The 24,762-nt window shown below is 36.9% G+C and overlaps 1 protein-coding gene across 2 annotated transcripts in view; it reads right to left on the bottom strand.

Annotated features, from left to right (window-relative positions):
- Window positions 1–22,943, bottom strand: part of SUPT20H (SPT20 homolog, SAGA complex component) — a 34,783-nt gene extending 11,840 nt beyond the window's left edge. The window contains exons 1-17 of one of the 2 annotated variants that reach the window (XM_074152182.1): window positions 22,861–22,943; window positions 21,209–21,306; window positions 19,982–20,017; window positions 18,774–18,832; window positions 18,621–18,687; window positions 12,532–12,658; window positions 11,682–11,785; window positions 11,061–11,177; window positions 10,879–10,932; window positions 9,828–9,967; window positions 8,415–8,571; window positions 8,272–8,328; window positions 7,157–7,228; window positions 6,088–6,245; window positions 4,637–4,669; window positions 2,432–2,549; window positions 127–232 (exon numbers count right to left, since the gene is read on the bottom strand). In XM_074152182.1, the coding sequence (XP_074008283.1) occupies window positions 127–232; window positions 2,432–2,549; window positions 4,637–4,669; window positions 6,088–6,245; window positions 7,157–7,228; window positions 8,272–8,328; window positions 8,415–8,571; window positions 9,828–9,967; window positions 10,879–10,932; window positions 11,061–11,177; window positions 11,682–11,785; window positions 12,532–12,658; window positions 18,621–18,687; window positions 18,774–18,832; window positions 19,982–20,017; window positions 21,209–21,211 (1,408 nt within the window). In that variant the 5' untranslated portion in view covers window positions 21,212–21,306; window positions 22,861–22,943. Of the gene's footprint in view, window positions 1–126; window positions 236–2,431; window positions 2,550–4,636; window positions 4,670–6,087; window positions 6,246–7,156; window positions 7,229–8,271; window positions 8,329–8,414; window positions 8,572–9,827; window positions 9,968–10,878; window positions 10,933–11,060; window positions 11,178–11,681; window positions 11,786–12,531; window positions 12,659–18,620; window positions 18,688–18,773; window positions 18,833–19,981; window positions 20,018–21,208; window positions 21,307–22,860 lie in introns of both variants that reach the window. The other variant, XM_074152174.1, reaches the window with a different exon arrangement.
- Between the last annotated feature and the right edge of the window lie 1,819 nt (window positions 22,944–24,762).

Below are 24,762 nucleotides of genomic sequence, written 5' to 3'. Positions count from 1 at the left end.
CTTTCCACAGAGAAGATACTGATTTTTATTTTTTTTTTAAATGAAATCTTTACTAAGGGGATATCATGTCACTTTACAATAGGTAGAACACATAGAAAGGAGACGCCCAAGTCAATAAATAATTACCTGAAGAGCTACTTCCTGAACTTGAAGGTAATTTGATGGGAGGAGGTCGGTGTTTTACACCTTTCCCCAATACTGAAGACTGAACAGAGCCTGATATACTTTCTGGCTGCTAGGAGGAAAGAGAAATTAACACTACCACAGCAATAATGTGAGCTTCTACATATTTGACAGAAAAGACAATTCAATTAATTTCTATTAAACTTCTCAAAACCATGACAAAATTCTCTTCAAACATGTCAGATTTTTATTTATTTTAAAAACATACCCTATGACCAACTCTCTTTAGATAAAATGCTTACCATCAAGAAGCAGCTTGAAAGTGCTGGTAAAATTTAAACAAACAAGCAAAAAAATTTAAGGCGTTTTACTGTTCTCTGTAATTCTGAAATCCTTCTTAGTAACTTTTCTCAAAGGCGAGAGCAACACATGCATTTTAAATAAAAGGACAGTTTGGTCTTACTTGAAAAATGACATAATTTCATTCATTCGCCATCTGTATAAATCTTCTATTTCCAACCAATAAGGATTTAGAGCCACAGGATCATATTTCCTGACTGTAGGAGTAGGAATTTAAATACATTCAGGAAAATCCCATTGACTTCAGTGGGATCAGAACTTCACTAATCTTTTTAACAGAAAGCTGCTCCCTTGCTGTTTGTTCTTATAGCCTGCTTATCAGGTTGTTTGAATACAAATTAACTTCAGCTAATCAAGTCTGTAATTCTCAGTCACTCACAGCAGACTCTAAATCCGTAATTCTGATAGCTGACGCTGTCAAAAAAAATCCACAGTGAAACACATTTGCAGTTACAGCCTATATATTTTAACCTATAAAGCAGGTATCCCATAAATGAAGTAGTGTCTAAACAAACATACAGTTAAAAAACTGCTGCAATTAGAAAAAAAAAAAAAAAGAGGCCAGAGCATCCACCATTGTGCAGAATCAACCTTTTTGGATAGCTTTGTCTCCACTGATTCCCAGAAGTAAGAGGCGCTCCATCTACACATTTCTAATTGCTTGCTTGTAAAAAAAAGAATCTTTTGAGGAAAAATCTGAGGATTACCTTTCTACTATGAAAAAGTGTTTTCTTCATTTTGAAAATAAAGACTAACGCCTCATTCAAAAGAGGACTAGATCATTAGAGTAACCTGAGTAATTTTGGTCCAGCATTTGTTAAGGGCTTGGACAGCTGGAGAAGATGACTTCCAGAAGTGTCCTCCCACCCTAAGTTATACCATGATTTTAATATAGATATAAACCAGATGACTGACAGAGGACAGAAAATAGATATAAAAAGTGATAGAGAGAGGTGACAAAGTCGACAGACGTAAAAAAGATATGAAATAGATATAAAATAGTCAATGGAAGACATAAGGTTGACATAAAATAAATATAGTCGACATAAAACAGATGATGATATAATATAGTCAACATAAAGAAGGAGATAGACCTAAAGCCGATATATACACACACGTGCATGCATATGTCTATGTGCATATATGTTTACACACATACAGAAGCACTCCCTCCTTTCAACTGCTGGGCTTTGTTTTGCCACGAAGAACTACCTCTTCCAGAGCAAGGTTGTTGCAGTTTAAGAATAGGTATTGAGGGGAGAGATGCAGCAAAGGCAATAGCTCAACAGATACAAAATTCAGTGACTGGTTGAAGCCCAAATACCATTCACCACTAGAGTACTGAATCTGACCAAGAAAGCCAGAAGCCGCAAGTAAAACAAGGCAATGCCAACAGACACAAGAATTTGGGAATGCAGGAATTTCTACTGGATGTGTGCATGTAAACATATGCGCTTTAAAAATGTCAGTGTTAGGGTTTTTTTGTTGTTGGTTTTCTTTGCTTGGTTTCAATTTTTCATCTTCAGACTAAAGAGAAAATTATTTAAATAATTTCTAAGGGTAAAAGAAAAGAAGTTCAGCTACTACACCTGTTTCTGTGTTTACTGACCTGTAAAATAAAACGCATAGCTGCATTTTATTAGACTGCTCTGGGAAAGGTTCATCTGAACAGAGGAAAATGCTACAAAACCTTGGAGTTAACTATACTATAAGTAGCTAAAAAAAATAAAAGACATGGCTAAAGGACACAACATTTGAACAGTGAAAACAAAAGTACTTTCCTCTAACTCTTCCCAAATACTCTGAATGATTATGACAAAGCATTTAAAAAATCATTCAAAATGAACTTTTTTTTTTATTTTACTTTTAAATGTGGATAGAAAAAACTTATTCTAACAATTCAATAATCAAGTGCAAATAAAAGAAACGTATGGCTCGATAAACTCACTTCCATTTCCTTCCCTGGAGAAAGATGACTAAGATTGACCGATCCACCTGAATTATGAAACATTTTCACAGGACATTTAGCTTCACTTTGTACTAACTCCTGATACTGGTTCACCACTCTGAAACAAACAATGAGGACAAAACAAGATTAACAACTTTGAACTTCTAGTGTAGATACGTATATTTAAACACGTAAATATATTTACGTGTTTATAAATATACGTGTTAAATATATTAATAATGTGTTTATGTGTTTAAATAACACATTATATATTTAAACACATAAATATTTTATGACTGTAACGTATACAGTTATTTATAAGTATACATTATGTATGCATATATCTATATAAAATAGAGATGCATTTATATGAAACACCTGTATGTCTATATATCTCTCTACTTAATGTTCCTGGGCTCTTTTCTTAAATTTATTCCATTTTAACTTTTAATCACCATCTTTTTTTCAAATGCAAAAAAGAAACAAGTTTAAGAAATGCTCTTTAGGAGGAACGTGCAGAGCAGTAGACAGAACAGGCCCCTTCCCAAAAGCAACTGCCGTTCTTTGGGATGTCAGTCAATGGGGGTCCCATTCCCTCCACAGGGGTCCTGAATCTTTTATAAAGCTGTGTCCTCTGCTTATGCTTCCCAGGAAAGTCACTTCTCCTTTAACCTGAGATCTATGTCAGATGAGGACTCTGAAAGCAAGGCATGAACTAAGAGGTCCATACTGAATGTAAATCCAAGATACAGTTACCACATCAAAAGTGACCACTCTTCTTTGAGCACCAGGACAGACAGGTGTCCTGGTTTGAGGAAAAAACCATGACAACAGGTCTTACATGGTGACACTAACGAGCAGTGATGTACCCAGGAATTTACAGGATCAATAGCATCAGGCAAACAAGTTTAAAATACTGTTCTACCAAAACAAATACTACACCACTACTAATTTGAAAGAACTACAATGAGGGAATACTGTTTCACAAACATGAGCAGAATATACAGTGACCTTGCAAACTTGAAAAATCAAGCTGAAGACATGTTGTTGCTTACAGTCTAAAAAGACTGAACCTCAATGAAAAACTGCTAAATGAAAAACACCTAAATGTGATGAGCTACGCTTTATTTTGGTATAGCACTGATTCAATATGCTGCTATATGACTAATGCAGACACAAGCATGTGCCCCAAGATATACAGCAGAGGAAAGGCTGCAATGTACTTTTTTCAGCAATTAGGTTTCAGACTGCCTTAAAGTTACATTGGAATCGGAATAATAAAATGCTGCATACTCAAAAAGGTGGTCCTGCCCTCCTTCCTCCTCTACTGCTTTTTTTTTGTCCTAGTCCCTGAAATCCAACTGCTTATTCTGATTGAAGGATTTGAGCAACCCAGTGGCAAAGATGATCAGGAAAACAACCCCAGTTAAAACTAGACCCCTGTATTACTGTTGGTTTAGTTTTCAGCCAACCAATCCCCCAACTCAGCACAAACAGCAAAAGTCTACCAGTGTAAAGGAGGCAGGAGAGAATACAAGCAAAGAGTTTCTCAAAATTATCTATTAAAATAAAGAACATTATTATCATTGATTTTTGACCAAATCAAGGACTCGTCCCCCTGCTAAGCACATAAGAGGATGAGGGGATGGGGGGAAGAGCTATGGCATGAACATCACCCTGAGGTCTCCTATGAAGGCACAAAACCACAACTGACTTTGACAGAGATTGCTTTTTAAAGGTTCTGTGCTCATATGCACAAAGAAACACAGCTATCCAATGTGATGCGCACTGACAAACATTTGGAAGAAATACTTATTTTGCTGCCTCAGTTATGCCAGAATTGTCACCCATAATCATTTTACAACTAATATATACTGGAAAACTGTTTTGTTACTTGATTCAGCTTTCCTAAAGAAACAAGTAATGCACAGCACACAAAAACAAACTGTAGATAAAGAAGTCCTAGATTACACTTAAAGTTCAAATGAACAATTTCCATGACTGCTAATTTACCATACAGAATGTCAAGATGAAATTCTTGCTAAGTGCTCTCAGAATTTTATTATTATTTATAATTCCTCCCATTTTCCTCATCTGTTCTGCATTTGTTTCAATAACCACAACATTAAGAGTCCTAATAGCTAAAAAGAAAAAAATTCATTATTTGGCATCAAGCCAAATGTCGTATATACTATATTAATTTACCTTTCAGCATCAGTCTTCGAACCAATAAGGAACCTGAAATGTAAAATGTACAATACATTTTCAGTCATGAATTGGACTAAAAGAACATATTTTTATAATCACAAAACTTAACATGACTGTCAATGCTGCTCTTTTTTCAGACCTGCTGAAAATACAATACTGTATCCGGTATTATTTAGTACTTGAGATACAAACTTGGCTTCATAACTGTATATACAATATACACACATGTCTAATATGGTCTCCTTTTAGAGTAAATTGCCTACAAAGCAAAAGACAGAATATGGAAGTTTTACTCCCGTTTTTTAAAAAAATGTAAGTGCTACAGAATTGGTACTATAAAAAGGACAAGAGAAAAGTTACATATAAATCAAGATATCAATACGCTTGCACTGAAACATAAACTTGTGTCCTGTGGGTATGTCAAAGATTGTGCTGGAATATGTGCTGAAACACAGATGGGAAGTAGTGAATTAATTCCTTGTTTTGAATTCTGTGAGTGCACAGCTTTTGCTTTACCTATTAAACTGTCTTTATCTCAACCCACGAGTTTTCTCACTTTTACCCCTGCAATTCTCTTCCCCATCCCACCAGAAGGGCTGGAAGGAGGTGGTGTGGAATAAATGAGTGGCTGTGTGGTGCTTAGCTGCCCGCTGGGGTTAAACCACAACAGCACAGAAACAAACAGTAAACAGCTCAGTCTAGGGATAAAACATTCTGTTAAGAAGATTTTATGATTTTTAAGAAAAAATAAGATAGGAATTACATACTAGACAATAAAAATAACTTTCATTAACGGAACTAAAGTTGGGTCAGGCTCACTGCTCCTTGCCTTACTGAAATTTGTAGGGTCTACTCTGCTGCACAGGTTCTTCCACACAAAGAATCTGGTACACAACAAAAAGAGCCAAGAAGAGAGAATCTTTGTAGAACCACAGCCAACAGCAGATTCAAAACATTTCAAAGTGATGAAGCTTTTTAGAAGCTCATGTTTTTCTTCATCACTTATTTAGCCTAAATTTATTTAAATAAGAGTAAACACAATATAACGAAGTCTAATGTTTTCACAGTATCAGGCGAATTTTGACAACAGTCAAAACTATGAGCAACACTGAAAAACAGTGCTAAAAATGTCTCATCGTGTCTCCACAATTTGAGCTGTTAGGGTTTTAAGGTTTTTTTTTGTTTTTTAAAATACAATATATCTTTAATGTAAAAGAACATTCAGATTTAACATAAAAGTACATTTAAGACATAATGGTTGTTTGAACACATTTTGTCGGGTTTTTTTTGGTTAAAAAAATTTTAGGTTCATTAGCTGAATTTTTCAAACAAAACTCTTTCATCAGATTTCCAGCTCTAGGGTATTTTTATGACTGAAAATGATAAGTAATGTTTGTCTTTGTTCATCTGTCAGACCACAGCACAGTTCAAATGAACACGCAACTTACTGTGATGGAGTTAATAGGTTGTCATTTTCCTCATCACCTTTGAGTGTCTGAATTTTACCATAGTACAAGGGATTGCCAAGAGACTGAAAAATGGTCAGTTTTGTTTTTTGAAGCTGATTACCAACTTCACATTCAAACACATAATCATCTTTTATTTCCTAAAAAGGCAGAAGAAAATAACCAAAAAAGTCTTAAACAAGTGATACCAGAAACAGCTAGTAAAATATGCCAGTTCTATACAATAAAGTAAGAAACACTATGGGTACACTAGAATGGGTGCATTATCTAAAATTAAAGTGATTTGAGTAGTTATCTAAAAGGATGAGAAGAAAAAGTTTACAGTAAAAATACAAAAATATTGCAAACCCTAAAGAATCATGTTAGATATGGAAAGGCAGACTGCGTAAATGTGCATAGAAAATTTTATATAAATTATGACAATGCAAGCAAGTGTTCCAACTAAAAAGCTGGAGATGAAGTTCTATGGGAAAGTACTACTTTTTGTTAATATGAAATTACAAAGACATTGTGATAGATACTGTTAATAAAGATTAATTCTTTGTAATTTCAGAGGAAAGACATTATGAATTGATTTATGGCTAATTGCGCAAAAAATCTTAAGGTTCAACTTAAACATTGCAGAAAGACGTTTTTGTAAGAGTTATTTAATATTACTTCATCTCTTTCCAATATTAGTATTTTAACAGAAGTTCTTCTCCATCAATCTTTGAGTATTTGAGTTAAGAAAGCAGTTGATTGAGCAGAGTACTGCTCTCCATAACTTACTACGATGTCTTTACTATATAGCCACAGCACACATTCCTTGGGATATTAAAGGTGCTTTTCCTCGCATTCTTGGAAAACCCAAGGAAACTACAAGACTGATCACATGCATTCTGCACTGTATAAAATTATAAGTATCTGTGGTAATCATGTGTCTATATAGACACATGGAAGATTAATTACATTGGGGGAGGGAAGAGTATTCTCACATCACTTAGATTTTGTTGAAATAAGAGGCATTTTAACTAGAGACACAGAAGTTTGGCCAAAGGTCTAAACTACTCACATGGGCTGGCCAGACAGTTGGTTGTGAGTCATCAGGCTTGATAGACTTTTCCACTTTGGCATATTTTTCCACCTTAAAGAAAATTGAGATATCGGAAAAGAAAGAACAATAGTCATATTGGGCCAGAGTTAAAGCCAATCTAGCACAGCTTCTTGTTTTTAACAGTGGCTAACATGACAGTCTTTAGAAGTGAGCGCAAGAAACAGACAAGGATAACTTGATACTCTGTACAGCATCCTCCTTTTGTCTTATGCATTCAGAAAAAGTGGAGAACCTTCAGAACTTTACTATGAATTTATTCTTTTACACCATATTTCCTATGTTAAACTTAACAAAAGTGTGAAACATTACTTAAGACTACAGATTGAAATCACTGCCTGCAATGTTGTATGGTTAAGAAATTTCACACCACCAGTAACTCCTAAAGACTCCGATTAGGTCAGGTACAACAATGTTGAAGTGCAAAGGGAGAGAAGGTTTGTACAAACTTACAGCATCATTTCATGTGTAACGTACACTCTGGCCAGCCCTATTAAGTCCAAAGCTACAATCTCGTCTAGTCTACTGAGTCCCTTCTCTATGCTAGTAGTATGTGCTTTGGCAGTGTCAGAAACCAAGAATGTGAAGAGTCCCTGAAAGAAGAATGCACACAGAGTGATTGGAAGAACTCCCAACTAGAACTCTCAAATAAAAAAAATTAAACTATTGAAAATATTATGTCCCATAGTATCATAACTTTTTTTCCTCAAAAAAAAAAAAAAGGAATTGCTACCAAGCTGAGAAGTGACTAATTAAATAATTTCCTTACTTCATCTCTTTTTCTGTTTTTGTATTATCAGAGAACTTCAAATAGACATGTATGCATTGAACTGGCAGATGAAAAATATTAAAGGTCTGTTTGCACTGTTTATCTCATCCAAACTATCGTGTTACAATTACAATGAGTTCCCAATGTGGTTTAGCTTCTGTTTATACCTTACAGTACAGAAACCCCATTTTGAACATTACAGTCACTCCCACTTTTTAAAGGTCATTCTTTGATACTGGATACTCTTTAGTCACTTCTTCATACAATACAATTGCTAATAATTGCTAATGGTAACAACTGGACTTACATCCACTTCAGAAGGTGCAGTCAAATAGCAAGGGTTCTGTTTCCACATATCTACGCACTGCAAGATGAAAAAGTGGAATTAATGTATTAAATGTTTTAAATAAGTAGTTAGAAGTATACCCACCTATGTCTCAGAACACTTACATTTCCAGCTTTAGAAATTTTGAGGTCATACTGCTGGGCTCCTTTCCTCTCCTTTCTTTTCTGTAAGTAGTCAAGTAGTCTGAGCTGAGGCGGAGTTGAATAGTGAGCTACTTCCTGCTGTCTGTTCAGAGATGACCTTGAGTACCTTTTGAAGCACCTATGGTAAAATAACAGATAAGCTTGTAAAACCAATAAAATGAAATTCCCCCCTACCTGTGTACAAACACAAAAATACACAGGGAAATGCAACCCACATTGAGACTAGAAGTCAGGTTTTGAAATACTAATTCAGAATTGCTATTCTGGATTACACTGTAACTTAAATTCTTGATTTTGTATTTTTAAAAAATGCTAATATTCTGTTCATGTGTTTCAGCACTATGAATGGGGTTATCTTTGAAATGCATAATTGAAGTACAGTGTCAAAATGAGTAACTAACTGAAAAGCTGCCAAGCTAAAAATATTTGTGTATTATCATAGATTTCAGTTCTGTCAAAAGATCTGTGTTCTGCTTATGCAACTATAAAGTTATAAACACAGTAACTATCCTCCATTCTTTGTCTCATGCCAAACCCATTGGTACATTAATGCTCTTCTGGAAATTCATTTAACAGCTTCACCTATTTTTTTACTAGAAAGTTTGTAGACCACCAAGCTCTAATTTTAAGGACAGCTTGATCAATTTCACCATTTAGACTTTTTTAGATATTACCACTGGTTGTACACTAGCATAGTATTTAAATGCAAATCTAGTTTTAAATATTTCAGTAATTCTGAAAGGCCATTAGTACATTTTTATTTTACAGAGTGAATGCAACTCTTTTAGTAGTGCAAATATGAACCATTTCAAGCTTTTGTGGAAAAAAGTGAAGAACGATGCCCAAAAGTGAAATAATTTCAACATTTTGTATCTAGTGCATTTCACATTACTTTTAAGTTTTCTAGGATTCTAATATGCCTAAGTGTCAAGCATACGAGTAATTCCCTTGATTTCTTCACTCAGGGTTAAACTCGTACATAACTTTTAACAAATCAGAGTCCAACATGCAGGATACCCATTTAGATATTTTATATTACTTAGCTGCCACCTGACTCTGCTTACACCTGAATTATGCAAAAAAGAACAAAATCAAAACTGCAATAACGCATTAATAATATATATACACACTTTTCATACACAAAAATACACATATTACAGTATCTACTGCTAACTGAAATACTGTATAATATCGAGCACTTAAAAATAAGATATAATTTCTTCACTGTTCCTTATATTCCTAGTATTTAAGTAGATATTACTTTGAGCACTGCATATGAAAAGCAAAATTTTCACGTAAAGCATTGCTTATATTGCTTATACTTTTCTTTAAAACACTTCATAAAATTTCAACACGCTTCACACTGAAAACTACCGTTTCATGGGGCGAGTGTTCATCTTCTGCTTGTTGTACAAGAGTCTGTTTGTAGTACAGGTCACTGCTATTGAAGGATCAAGACACAAAGGCTCTGCTGTAGCCAAAATAAGTTGGCTCTCAAGTAGAAGTTTGTCCTCCTGTAATATACACAGCTATTAATAAATGCAAAAATATAATGACTTTTACACTAATTAAGTTGACATATACCTATGGATACGTGCACATTATCTTAAACAAAACTGAAAAAATTGTGTGTAGACAGTCAACAAAAGAAAATATTCAACAGTTAAGGATCACTAAGCATTACTTTGAGTTACAGAGCTTGGGGTGGAGTTTCCAATAGGAAAATAAATCCTTCTGAAAAGTAGAGGGCATATTCCTTTTTTTGTGCGTTGTGCGTTTGTGTCTTCTTTGTTTTTTCTAAATAGAGTACTAGGGGCAATGAAATCCATTTTGTGTCAGTTATTTATATTGACAGACTGGCAATCAGTGCCATGAAGATGATCTACCTGGGACTTTAGATTACAATTGGAAAAGGATCTGAGCATGAAATACAAAGGCATTAAGTACACCCTGCTACTCAGCATTTAGCTAACTATAACTGTACAACCGTAGTTACTTAGGATTCTCCTTATTGTAACAGTATCAACAGTAAAATGATGCTAGATGAGCAATTGTGTCATTAGACTCCAACTGCTGCTCGGGGGATGTATGTTGAAGTTTAATGAAGTAAGGTAAACTAGTTAGAGTAACTCCAATACTGTCGTTCTGCATTACTTAAAATTAAGGTCTGATTCTACAAAACTTTTAGCAAATCCTATCATTTTCTATGGCATCTTCTGGGGAGATGCTACTAACAAGTTACTTTGCAGGTCTCCGGAGCATGTCCCCTGCAGCAGTATGCACATCACTGACAGTTTGAATTAATCAAAAACATAATAAGGTTTGTTCATCAGATTTTATTACATGAATAAATAATTTAAATAAATTTTATTTTATTGTGCATTTACCACATCACTGTAAAGTTTTAAAATAACTGCTAACCCACCTGCGTCCATTTGTGGTTGTCACTTGTTATAGAATGCACATCACAAATTAAAGTCTGAGGAGGAAGACATAATGGTAATTAGCTTTCAACTAAATAATATTTCTTAACATATGTTCAGTAATAGCTCATATACAGTCTAGGAACTACCCTAACAGTGAAGAACGACTTAAAACACTTCTTACCTGCATTGTAGGACGCAAGAGAATGTGCTTGCTTTGGTATGTTGGGGATTTCATGTTACCAGACTGCCTATAGTCACGTATTTCTGCTATGACACATCCACAATGAAAAATATTAACCTAGTTGAAACAAGAAAAACCCTTGTAAATAAACAAATATTTACCAATCTGCCTCAGCTCCTGCCTCCAAAAAGTTTACTATACATCATATAATATTCAGTGATCCTGTGAATAATACTAATCACCGATTTTCAGACCAGTAGTCTTTACTACATACACCTCCAAATGCAGTGTTTTCATATGCCAGCAATGTAGTTTTAAGAAATTTCCAAGTCAAATATTTCATGACAAAGAAAAAGGATATTTTGCTAGAGCAAGTTGAAGTTGTCTGGCAGCCTTAACCACAGCAATCTCTCCTCCATACCTTTCTCCCCAACACTGATTATTTTTTTCCTATATATCAATAAAATATTTATTTGGGGTATTAAATATTACAGCTCCAAACACACAAGTGTTTTACATGCTGTGGTTGGAATGGCTGATGTGAAGCATTCAAAAAAAAAAAAAATCAAGGCCTATCTGGGTATAAAACACAAGTTCTTTTTGAAAATAAAACTTTCAAACCTGAGATTTTTCTAAAAGATCAACCAAAATAGGTGGTAGCTCCTCTGCATCCAAATATTCAAGCAGCTCTCCTTCCTCATAAGGCAGCCGGATGGTCTCAGAATCTGAATTTAAACAAAACATTCTGATTTTCTTTTGCCTCTCAAATTCAAACTTTAACAACGTGAAACATAAAACAAGCTTGCACAGGAAAAAAACAGTACCCATGGAAACCTACACAAACAAGCAACTTTTTTGCATAGTATTATTTTTCTTACATCCATTTCTGTTCCCAGAGCTTGATTTTGCCTGTATTTTGCCAAAAGGCCATATGCCTTTCTAGCTCAATGGGACAAAATTTTTGCTACCAGCTGATAAACTGTATGCTCTTATTGCATGTCATAGTGCCAGTGGCATGAAGATGCAACTTAGCTGGAACACAGATGCATTTATCATAGAATAGTTTGGGTTGGAAGGGACCTTTAAAGACCACCTAGTCTAACCCACTGCAATGAGCAGGGACATTCAACAAGCATTTAGTCAGACCTAGGTTTAGGAAGCAGTGAAAGAAACAGTATGACAGAAGGAGCCTGAAAGCAAGAAAAACTCAGGCAAGCAACTCGGGAAGCTAAGGGAAAACAAAGAATGGAAGGCTATCAAAAAGACTCATATCTACTGATTTACACTGCACCATTAGAGACCGTTTCTGAGCACCTCACAGCTCTATGCAAATTGTTAGTTCAAATACAGTTGTGTTTTTTTCCACAAGGGATTATGTTAGAAGTGAAACAGTTAAAAGTAAATAACAATACATTCTAACTATTTATATAGCATTCTGAGTATTTTTAAAAATAAATAGCAAAAATATTACCTGAACCATTTTTTCCCCTGAGCATAAGTGAATAACCCTCATTTCCCGGATAGAGGTTCACTACCAGACATGACAACGTCTCCTGCATAACCAGCTTCTCAAGTAAATTCACATTTCGCCTCAGCTTCTGCTTTAAAAGTAAACATTTCTTATGAACATAATACTATCAAGTAATCAGTAGCAATAAAAACAATTGCTGGAATACAAGTACTATTTAGATTAATGTTGAAGTATACAACTAAACAAGTGCAGTTAAATTTAATTGGGCTGCATTCAGCAGAGTATATTCATTATGTATTATTATACGTACGGATTTTAAAAAAAAAAACCCCACACTCATTAAAAAAACAACCCTTGAATTATAAGTCCACAGACAACACAGTTAACAAGAATGACCCTATGTTACAATGTTGTAAATCTACAATGCACTATTATTTGTATCATTTCTATAAGCACCATTTACACCATCAGTTATATGCTATACATCGTGTGATAGCAACAAAGTATTTAGTACTTTCAAATATTCTTAACAGAAGCAAGTACTTCTTTCCAGGATTAAAATATAGAATTACAGCATTCGGAAGCTTTCTTAATTGTATTGCCTTCTCTGTATTTGCTGAAATCTGATTCAGTAGCTGCAGACACTATTCCCTTTTTTAATTGTAAGAATGATCTCTCCCACAATAACAGATTTTAAAATTAATTAGTATGTTTCAAAGACCCCATGTACATCCTACAAATTTAAATATTTTAGGACATATAAGGACATGTCATGGCAACCGTATAGGTAGGGACTACTCAGGAAATCCAGTTCCTTACATCGGACTCCGGTGATGTAACCCATTATGCAAAACCTTTTCCAGTTAAAACTCCTATTAACAACCCCCCATATCTACCCCAGAATACGACACTGCACATGCATTGCTTCAATTTTCAGACATGTTGCTGAGTAGAGGACAGAGCTATTTGCTTTCACTTAGTATGAAGCAGCCTGGGGTACAGTAATTGCCACGGGAGAGCAACGTCAACGCTCAAACTCTGATGTATTTCCTCTTAAGAATTGAGATATTGTCATCTTTTGATGGAAAAGTTCTTTCTCAGTGTTGGATAGAGTAATACTTTCATATTTAGTTATGCAATGGCAATAGAAGGACAGAAAGGAATACGAGAATTCTGTAAGAGCTGATCTGAAAAAGGATCATTAGCTTACATAAGAGAGGTTAAGAAGAAATTTATTACTTATACCAATTATTAGTATTAGTATAGAATGAATACTGCTTCTAGAAGTTGTTACTAATAATATTGTTAAAGTTTCTAACTCAACTTTACTATTTTCATGAGCTGAAGAAAAAGGATCATTCAATTAAGGGCATTATCCCACCCAAAATACAGGCACTGAATAATTTATACTAACTAGCAACCACTCATAGAATTTCTAAATAAACTGTTCATCTTTTTTCCCCAGAAATTTGTCTCCGCGTGCAAGAAATAACCATGAGATTTATTTTTATGGAAGGCCTTTGCTCCTTAAACACCTCATAAGTAACATACATAATGGTAATTCAATTGCAAATGTAATAAATTGTGTTAATCACATCACTCTCTAGTTTAAACTTATTTGGCAAATGACATGTTCGTTTTATTTTTTATCTTCAGGTTTTGGTTTTGTTCACTAATAGTTGGCCAGTTATAACTTCGGGTTTTTTTGCTTGTTGCATTTTTTGGGGGATGTTGAAGGGGGACAACAGGTAAAGGAAAGAAAAGAGGTTAATAACAGAGGCTAAGAACATTTTTGACATTCCATTCACATAGAATCATAGAACAGTTTGGGTTGGAAGGGACCTTAAAGATCATCAAGTTCCAACCCCCCTGCCATGGGCAGGGATACCTCCCACTAGACAAGGTTGCTCAAAGCCCCATCCAGCCTGGTCTCGAACACTTCCAGGGATGGGGCATCCCCAGCTTCTCTGGGCAACCTGTTCCAGTGCCTCACCACCCTCACAGTAAACAATTTCTTCTGAATATCTAATCTAAATCTCCCCTCTTTCAGTTTAAAACCATTATCCCTCATCCTATCACTACATGCCCTTGCAAAAAGTCCCTCTCCAGCTATCTTGTAGGCCCCCTTTAGGTACTGGAAGGCTGCTATAAGGTCTCCCTGGAGCCTTCTCTTCTCCAGGATGAACAGCCCCAACCCTCTCAGCCTGCATTCATATGACCTGACCTTCTTAAGACTTATTTTAAGCTTATTTTAAAATACAAAGCCTCTCTAAGACATTGGAGTAAATTAGCATTTTGAGTACAAACATTTCACTAAGCATGCAAATTTTTTATAACTACAAAAATCAGCTTTCTCCTTTGAGCTAGCTATTAGAGATACTAGCTCAGAGCTGATATTAAGCGTTAGCTCAGGTGTTGTCTGGAAAGACTTTAAAGATCAAGGACTGGCCTGAGGTGTATTACATTTCTTAAGTGTTCATTACAGTGTATCGCAAGAGTTCAGACATCAAGCAACCAGGCCAGTTCTACTGCTCTGTTACATGAGCTAAAATTCCTAACCCCTCTGACTTGATCCGCAGAAAAGTGGCACTCCCTCCTGAACACGCACCACAGCGACTGTGTGATGGCTGGGAAGCAGTACAGAGAAGGCACAGGTGCTTTCTTAAATTGCCAGTGACTTCTGAAGACTACCACTAAATAAAGAATACTGAGTACTCCTGCCTAAAAGGACTGAGTAGTGATTTTACGCTGTTTGTTACTCCTCTGTCTCTGGCCATGAGTGAAATGTTAGTTTTAATATCTACTCCTCCAGCGGTGGAGTTACACAAAATTATGACTTTATCTTTCGCATGACTGCTTTTCCTGTCCCTTATTGTGGCATCCTAATTCAATTTTCCCACTTACCTTTATGACTGAAAAGTTGGTCAAAAACTATAAAATAAACAGATCATCTCCATAAAAAAGCTCTTGTTACTATTTATTACATCTCTGTGAAACAGAAGTCCAGAACAACCACCCCGGGTTCTTCCCTTGACTTTGGACACATTTCATTCATCCCAGCACCACTTTACGAATATATAGAAGATGCACCTTGAAAGTACAATTTTGTCTCAACTTAAACAGAACTATTAACTATTTGAAAACTAAGCATTGTTCTTTCAGGAAGCAGAAAAAACAAAGTGGAGTTTTTTATACATTGACTGAAAAATAAAACCTAACTCAATAAAAATCTTGAGGGAACATCATATTTTGGTTACAAAGTACAAGGAATAAACTCAAACCTGGAGATGTTTGTGACCTAGCTGAACCAAAATCAGACCCTGAAAGAAAACTGCAACTCATAAGTAAGTATACTTCCACTAGGATGTAACCGGCTATGTGTCAATCTTTTGGCTGCCATTTTAATAGAGACTAGTATCAATGCAGCTCATAAAGACAAGGGCTGTGCAGCCTCTGCAGCGGAGGCAAGAAAACATTTGTTTCATAAGTAACACCTAAGGTAAGCTTTTGCAGATCAAACTTCACGAATACTGTGATCTGAACAAAGTCTGATTGTTTCACCCTAGTGAGGTTAGCTTTACTTTAAAGTGTATTCTTACAGTCAATTGTTTCTTTACACGTTCAAGAACAGAAAGATGTATGGAAGGTGATGCTTTATACAGTTTCCCAAATACATCCAACTCTGCATATCATTCATCACCATTAGAGATTAATCAAGGACAAAAATTCCCACTGTTATCTGGCACTATTTTGTTTATTCATGTATCGTAATTACTCACTCCCCACAGCTACCAGTGTACCTCTTAGACGCACTTTTACAGCAAAGTCGCAGATAACGCGCTTTACTATTTTTGCACTAGTCCAACATGGAGCTGAAGTGACTTTCATTAACAGCGTTCTGAAAGTTTCATTATACTGAGATGCCTTCAAACTTGATGCTACCATGTGCAGCTGTCAGAAGGCACCAATTGAGAATACCTGACTGATCAGTGATTTTTTTTTTTTTTTTATTTTTTTAGTATTTTTGGCTGGTAGTGGAGCCCCTCAGATTTACCTGCTGAGTATAGATTCTTCCAACCCACAGACCAGGACTGTTTCCATGTTTGTATTTAAGACTGCTTTCAAAACCATTGTTAAGATTTTTACTTCTTTCAACTTTTAGGTACAGGAATACCGCACACTAGAGTCCAAATGAAAAAAATTGCTCTAGATAATCACCTCAGCATAGTTAGTTCTCTCTCTAGTGTGCATATGTACAAATAGAAGAGACACTGAGAATTAATGAAGCTGGGCAGACTGGACCAATAGAGAATTAATAATTAATTAGTCCCTTGTGAATTATCATGGAAAATCTGGTCTTCCCCATGAACACCAAGCAAAAGGATACGAATGACCAAGTAAACCGCAGGGTAGAAAATAGGGACATGGGAGAAAGGCAGTATTACAACAGCTAAGGTAAAAGGAGAAAGTTAAGACTGAAAAATAATACTCAGTATCAATTTAAAAATTGCTTCTGAGTATAATTACCACTTGTACCATCAAAATGGCACAATAGTGGGATAGAAACTTTGATAGTTCTGTACCATAAAACCTTTAAGCTACATTCAAGTAATTGGTCAAACTCGAGTCAGAAAACTATTTCCTTCTTCAGTTTTATCGTGCAAACTAAGAGACAAATAAGCAGCCCTATGCTCATGGATGAGGTTTCACCATAGCATTATCTTCTAACCTTTGCACTTATCTCTGAGCTTCTCATTTTCAATAATTATAATCCATAACATAAGACCAAGATATCTATTAACTATCCACATCTTAGCTTAGTTAATAAGAGCTCTAAATACAAATTCTTCTATCATAATAAGCTTCCAATTCTTCAACAAAGAACTTAAATTTTTACTCAAATCTAGATCAGAAATAATCTACTTCATCTACTGTGATAACTCTCTTCACTACTGGAATTTTATTACAGCTGGGTAAGTTTGCCAAGTGCCTTCTAATTTAGCAACAACTACAGCACTGAAATCCTACCTTGTTTTCCCCCCAGATTTCAGTCTAGCAACCCCAATCTTCTCCCTGCTGCTCAAATATTTTGTTACTCATTCCCTATTGATGTTTTAATCTTTTCAAGTCTGTAATTTGCTTAACACCTTACTCACATTTTTGATTTGAATCAGCATCGTATGCTAAATAAAATCAACTACATCAGAACCACCAAAAAGAATTACAGGCGCTCAGTAGCTAATATCTCATTCACATTTGTCTTTTCATAGTTTTTTACTTCCTTGGGAAACAGCGATACAGCAGATTCCACACTTGTTCTTCTCATTCCATTTGATATTCACAGTTTATCAAGGTAGCTTGGGACTTTTATACCTTAGATTTATTGTTGCTAAGCCTGTTTAAGCTTCTTTGTTAATGTTATGGAAAAAATTCACAGAACATGTTAGCAGTTCATCAGTTATCCAAGAAACAAATCTGAACTTAAAGCACACATTCTAAAAAACTCTCCCCATTTTTTCTCATGGCAGTCATGCTAGACAATGGGTTCTGTAACAGTGATGCTGACAACAATGCATGTGGCATTGACACTGGCCCTGAACTTGACCACAGCTGATTGCAGTGACGCAGGATTAAGTCAGAATGGACAGGTCACTCAAGCCAGTCTAGGCCTCACTATTCACATTATATCACTCAGTTATTTTAATAGTACTGTTATCCAATAAATTTGTTAGATATATCTTTGCATTCTAGACCATTCTTTTCAAATTCTCTCTTTTCATATAAAGAAAAGCGTCTCAAGAGCGCAATCTTTAGAATCCTCTGCCAGCATTCTACCTTCAAAATCAGATTTAGGGGTACCATCACCTTGGTTTTATTTCAAACTGAACTAAGATGATGCTATTAAATTAGAGTTTAGTCCATAAAATTCATAACAATCGTTTCTCCTGTAGTGTTAGCCTTAGGTCACTACTACAGTAACCAGATTTTATTTATTTTTAACAAAGGAATTAGGTGAACAAAAAAAAAAATATTGTCTGAACTTGTCTGCTCAGACAGCAGTGAAAAGCTTCTCAGCAATTTCCACTTACCTTTATCTCAGGCTCTTTTTCACATTCTTCTATATATAAATCATAGAGTTTTTGAAATACAGATTTTCTGAAATTAAAAAAAAAGCTTAAAATGTAACCAAAATTAAATTAAAGAAATGCTATTTAAAAGCCAAATACTGAAACTCTTACTACCTTCCACTGGATAAATATTTTCTTTTGGGAGGTCTCTGACGGGCACTTTCAATGATGTACTAGAAGGGAAAAGTAAACCAAAAAATAACATATATATTACAAAGAAATTTAATTCTAACTACCACGCAACTTTAGATCATTAGCATACAGTGTTCTATGGAAAAAGGAAGTAATTAATGGTTATGGTACATGACTATTTCAAAACTGTACTGAACATGATCTGGTGTACGTTACAGTCATCAACAAGGACACAACTCAATTCAGCTGTGAAACACAGCATTTCATGGCTATGGCATGACTTGAAAGCAAAGTCTTAATTTTTACATTCATGTTTTGTAATTACAGTAGTAAACACTACTGTAGTTATAAAATACTGTAGTAGTCAATGCTACTGAAGCTAACATACTCAAGTTAACATGTTAAGATACAATTAAATTCATGTGTACTGGCTCGACACTATTTACAAGTCAAGTATTCCTCAACATAACCAACTTCAGGGAGTTTAATTTTCCCCTTTTTTCTTGCATTTACACTAGTTTTCTCTATAGAACTGTGTATTACAAATAGAATTCATGTACATTAAATATTTGAATTAAAAACGAAGAAAGATATCATCCCACATTAAATGTGTCTTATATTCTAACAAGGTTTTTCCAAATCTCTATTGTTTGTCTAAAGTATTTTGATTAACTGCTTAGTTCAGAATTTCCATGAAGAGAGGTTATCCCACAGAAACATGTTTTTCCCATAATAGGGTTCAAGGTAACCATTATACCAGATGTCAGCATGAAAGAACATGAACGCAAAGGCACTTGCCTCTTTGTTCTAACTGGGCTACCCTTAAAAACACAAACAGGATTTTACCATATTTTTCTGCCAGCTCTCTCTGGACCACCACTGTACAGCTCTGATTGTGCCATGTGCAGCTCTGTGTACCAGCACACAGATTTGCTGGTTTAAAAGGGGAAAACTGAAGTCCTGCATAATGCAACTGATGATGTTCTCAGAACAACGGGTAAGAGACAAATATGTCACATTGCAATTTTAGTGCGAATTTTGCAAAACCAGTGTAACATGTATGGTGATTATTTACACACACACACATATTTACATAACATGCTCCTCCACTGCCTTTCAGAAGAAATATAAAAATACAATAGGAGAGACCAATATATTATGTGCAAGCAAATAACGTAGCTACTCCTTACCTCTGCACGATCCAATGCCAGTTCTAAAGCTTGTTGCTACAAGAATTACAAAGGTTTTTTTAGAAAGTATATTAACTGTTTAAATAGCCTTACACATAAAAACCACTACAAAACCTCTATTACTACTGATATTAATTTATAGTTAGAAGATGGGCTCAAACATTATTTGGCAATACTAAACTTAGAAGCTGAAACTCAGCAACTGCATCAACAGTAATTAATCCCACTACCAAGTGCCTACAGTTGCAAGGTTTTGACTGAATTATAAAGTCTTAGAACAATGAAAGGCAATTCAATTAGAAGTAGGAACAGAAATTACACCTAATAAAAGTAATAACAAATATTAACCAAAACAATTAGAGATGACAAGTAGAAAATCTAGGCTACACTATTTAAAGAGAGAAGTGTTTTGGAGAATCTTCCACTCTTCAGTAAGCTTAGAAACACTTGTAATAAGAACTCCTTCCCATATATATGCATTTGTGTTGCTTCCTCAGTTTAACCTATCACTATCAGCTGTTCATGAAAGCAAATAACCTTACTCAAACCTCAAGGAACAGACGGTATATGAGCCACGTCCAAAACATAGCAGTACTAGTTATTTCGTACATTAGAATAGAATTCAGAGGAGAAAAGCATATGACAGTAACAACAATACAGCAAAAATACTCAGGCTTTTTACCATTCACTTACAGTGTCTCTAATACAAAGTTTCCTACCTGTTCTAAAAAAAAAAAAAAAGCACTTGATGTGAGATGTGACATGAGAACCTGTCACTGCAGAACATTAAAATTTTGAAGTGTTTAGGAGTTTATATGAATATGTCAAATATTCATGTTTTCTACATGGGTCTAGTGGATAACTGCATGATTTCAGACATTCAGTTCACTGACTGACAATAGGTAAAAATCTATGGCAATATTGTCACCTGTGACTATAAGAATGCTGTGTGGAGGCCGGATTTATACTTTATACTCAACTGACTAAAACCAGTCATGACTGAAAACACACCATATGATGCACTGGACAGCGAGTAAGTATTTAGAAGTATTTACAAGCTATGAATGAAAATATCCCTGAAAAAAAGGAATATTATAACTCCGGATTGACAAGCAAAATATATTATTTATTTTTTTTAAAGAAAATGAGAAACATTAATGGCATTCTCCTCATCAACAAGACTAGAGTGAAAAGACCTAAAAATAGATTACCCGAATCATAACTTACCATTGTAGTTGAAGCCAGGTGACCAAATGGCAAAAGAAGTACTTAAGAAGTTCAGTGCAGCAGGCAAAGAATCATACTTTATGGTCACGCTTGGGGTACTGAAAAGAAACAAAAAAAAAACCACAGGGAGAAAAAAAATATCACTAAGGAACTAAATAAGCATTTTATTTAAATACAACATTTTGGTGGTTAACTGTATTTAAATTCCATTTCCAAAGTATCCTTTCCTCCAAAAGTAGAAACAAAAAAGTTCCATTCAGTGTAAGTACAGAGGCTCCTATTCTAATGACTACTACTACTTTACACAATTATTTTACACTAGTTATATTAAATAGTAAAGTAACAATAAGCATATAAGTGCAGTTATATAGCCAAATACTCTTCTCTATTGCAGCAGTCTACCTAGACACCCGAAACATCACATACACAGATGCATAGAAGGCTAGAATATTTGATGACAAGCAGCCAAACACTTAGTACACCCTATTAGGTTTTTTTGTTTTGCTTTTATGAAGGTATTATTCCATAGACAACAATTCCACTAGCAGTGCCTTCTAGCACTATTTGGAGATGTTAGTGTAATACTGACTCACAGCAAGATGCCAATTATGAAGTGAATAAAATCTGCACAGCACTAACATGTTCCTTAGATGTCCTTACCCTCAGATACTACATCGCTACATCATTTCATTTTTAAATTCAACTAGATAATTGTAGGAAAAAAAACCCCAATCTTTAAATCCTTAATACCATTTCCAGTGAGGAGATGAGAGAACTCTAGCAAAACTCAAATTTTTCTGTCACATTTGAACAGTACAGTGCCTCATTATGCTTGAAACGTTCACTTAAGAAATTCCACCATATATAATTTTCATTTGTGGAAATATTTCTATTGCAGCTACACTCCACATCAGCCATGGCTTTGGCAAACACCTTCCTAGATCTCAGATGGCACAAGCCTGTAACCTCACACCTCCCTAAACCTTACTCAGCTCTTTCAGCGTGGAAACGATTTCAATAGGAAGAAAATCCCCAGACAATGACTCAGAGCTCCCCGCAAGGCTGAAACCTGCTGGCTTCTGGCAGATGAAGAGATGGTGGGTGAAGAGGAGCCTGCACAGAATGGCCCGGGGGGGCGTCCATCAGTGGCACCCTACAGGCCAACTGCTTTGCGAGCAGCCTCCCCGCCCACGCTGAAGCCAGGTCTTAGGAGTGGGAGACGTAGAGAGCACCCAGTCCGGCTGCGAGCGAGGCGCAGGTGCAAGCCCCGCGACAGACGGGGAGCCCGATCCGCCCAGGTCCTGCCGTAACCGCCCCGTCGAGCACCGCCAGGCGGGCAGCCGGGTCAACCGCACCTCCGGGCTGCCGCCCTCTCCCCGGACAGGGGCCTACCTGCTAGGGCGGAGAGCGACCGCACGGACTCAGCGACCGCACGGAGCCACCGACCGCAGCAGCCAGCCGGAAAGAGCCGTGACGGGCCAAGCCGCAAGGCCGCGCTGCGGCCGGGCCGAAAGGAGCAGGACAGGCCCTCAGCTCCCGCGGCCCACCCGGCCCAGCCCAGGGGGCCGCCGCCGCCGCCGCCGCCACCCGACCAACCGCCCCCTCCCTGGCGCGGGCGGGGAAGCCCCGTAACACCGATCATCGTTACCCACCTGCCGGCCTCCCGCGGGGCCCTGCGCCCCGCACAGCCGCCCCCGCCGCCCGCTCATCCGCCCCCGCCTCAGCCCACCGCGGCGCCCCCGGCCGCTTCCGCCCCGCCGCTTCCGAGTGGCTGCCGGAAGGGGCGGGGACAGGTCGCCATGGCGACGAGGTGGGTTAGGTTTGAGGGCGGGAAGCGACTCGCGGCGTCGCCATAGAGACGGGGGGGCGGGCCTCTAAACCCCGCCCTTTCGCGGGCGGCCCGCGGGCCACCCTCGCGCCGGGAGAAGCCGTTGGGCGCTGAGGCGGCGGGAAGGCCGTGATCCAAGGCCAAGATGTCCGTATAGGGCTTAGCTTTAGTGAAATGCCTGGATGCCTCTGCAGGCCAAATGTTTAACGCCGCTGTGAAGATCTGACTAGGTTTCCTTGTGTCTCAGTGGTGCCCTAACGGATAGTTGAAGGGTTTTGACGTATGACTCCGGGGTGGCAGTGCATTGTGGAAACTGGTATCTCTAAGAGCAGAGAGGACAGGTTGGGTGGTGTCACAGCAATTCAAGGATAGAGAAGGATTACTTGGGAAAGGTATGGCAGACACACAGCTAGGGAAGCTTTGCTTAGTGTAAGTTCAGGGCCTGAATGTAAATTTTAATCATAATGCTGCATATTTTCATAATTCCCATTTGAGGTACACAGGAATTACTCTAAAGAATGATACTGAGAACATTTAAGCCTCTTTTCTCTGTAATAGATTATTGTGTTTTACCAGCTGCTTCTGGGTAACTTGCTAGAACTGCTATGTGATTCATCAGATCATTATGCAAACAAGCATCAGTTTGAAATGATAAAAGCTAATTTTCAAATTGCATTAAAAGCCTTCTGTTTGTAAAGTGCCTGTTTTAGGGGATTTGTTTGTTTGTTTGTTTGTTTTTTCTAGAATGTTCAAATTTCTGTAAAATCAGTCAAAAAAGATTAAGCAGAACTGCACAGCAGATTTGGTATATATATGTTCACATACATATTGTAAATTTCTTTTAATTACAGAGTAAACAACAAAGGGATTGGAGGCAGCTTGTGACCTCTTTCTCCAAAGAGGTTAGATAATGCCTGTATTGCTTTTGGTAGATACTTGTCTAACAATGATCAGATCTGTCTGCAAGCAAGGTTAAATAATATGTTGTTACAGATTAACAAATATTAGGATTACTTGATAAAAACTCTTTGTGATAAAGGATAAAGGATTGAAACATCATCATGTTAGGAAAAAGTTTAAAGTATGATTTGTATTCCTCAGCATGGATAGGAGAGTCAAAGGATGTGGCTAAAACAAACTGCCGGGTTCACGTGAGATGCCTGCAGTGCTGTGTTGGGTCGCTTCTGTGGGCATCCTGTCAGGAGGGTTCCTGGTTGGGATGCGCTCCCAGTATTCGTACTCTTAAGCATTTCCAAGCCTTCCCAGGCACATCTACACTATACATTGCCTATACTGTCCCTGGGCACAGCACTTACCCGACCCGTTGCCTGTTACTCCCAGGCCTTTATAGCACCTCTGGCTGAGTCACAATTTATTTGTCCATAGCAATGAGCAATTGTGCTATCCTGCGATTCAGCAGCCGGTCCTGTACGAACGAACACACCTAATACTACTCTTCAATGCCTTTGTTAACCTTGCGGTGCTGACATGTCCTAATAAGGGGTGGCTTGAAAACTGAAGGAAATTTAGTTATGGGGAGCTACAGGGAGCTCTGGGCAAAGAGAGCTGTGGTGTGCTTCCTGTAGGACTACTCGGGTACTCTTTGTTGGTGCTGACACTGTTTTGGTTTCAGCACTGGATTATTCTTAGCCCTTCTGTTTCTCACATTCAGAGTCTAGCCAAAATGTTTGAAGTCATAACTTCTGACGATGCCTAGAGTCTCTCA

The sequence above is a fragment of the Numenius arquata genome, chromosome 1, assembly GCF_964106895.1.
Source record: "Numenius arquata chromosome 1, bNumArq3.hap1.1, whole genome shotgun sequence".
NCBI lineage: Eukaryota > Metazoa > Chordata > Aves > Charadriiformes > Scolopacidae > Numenius > Numenius arquata.
This window is presented reverse-complemented; position numbering and strand designations above follow the sequence as displayed.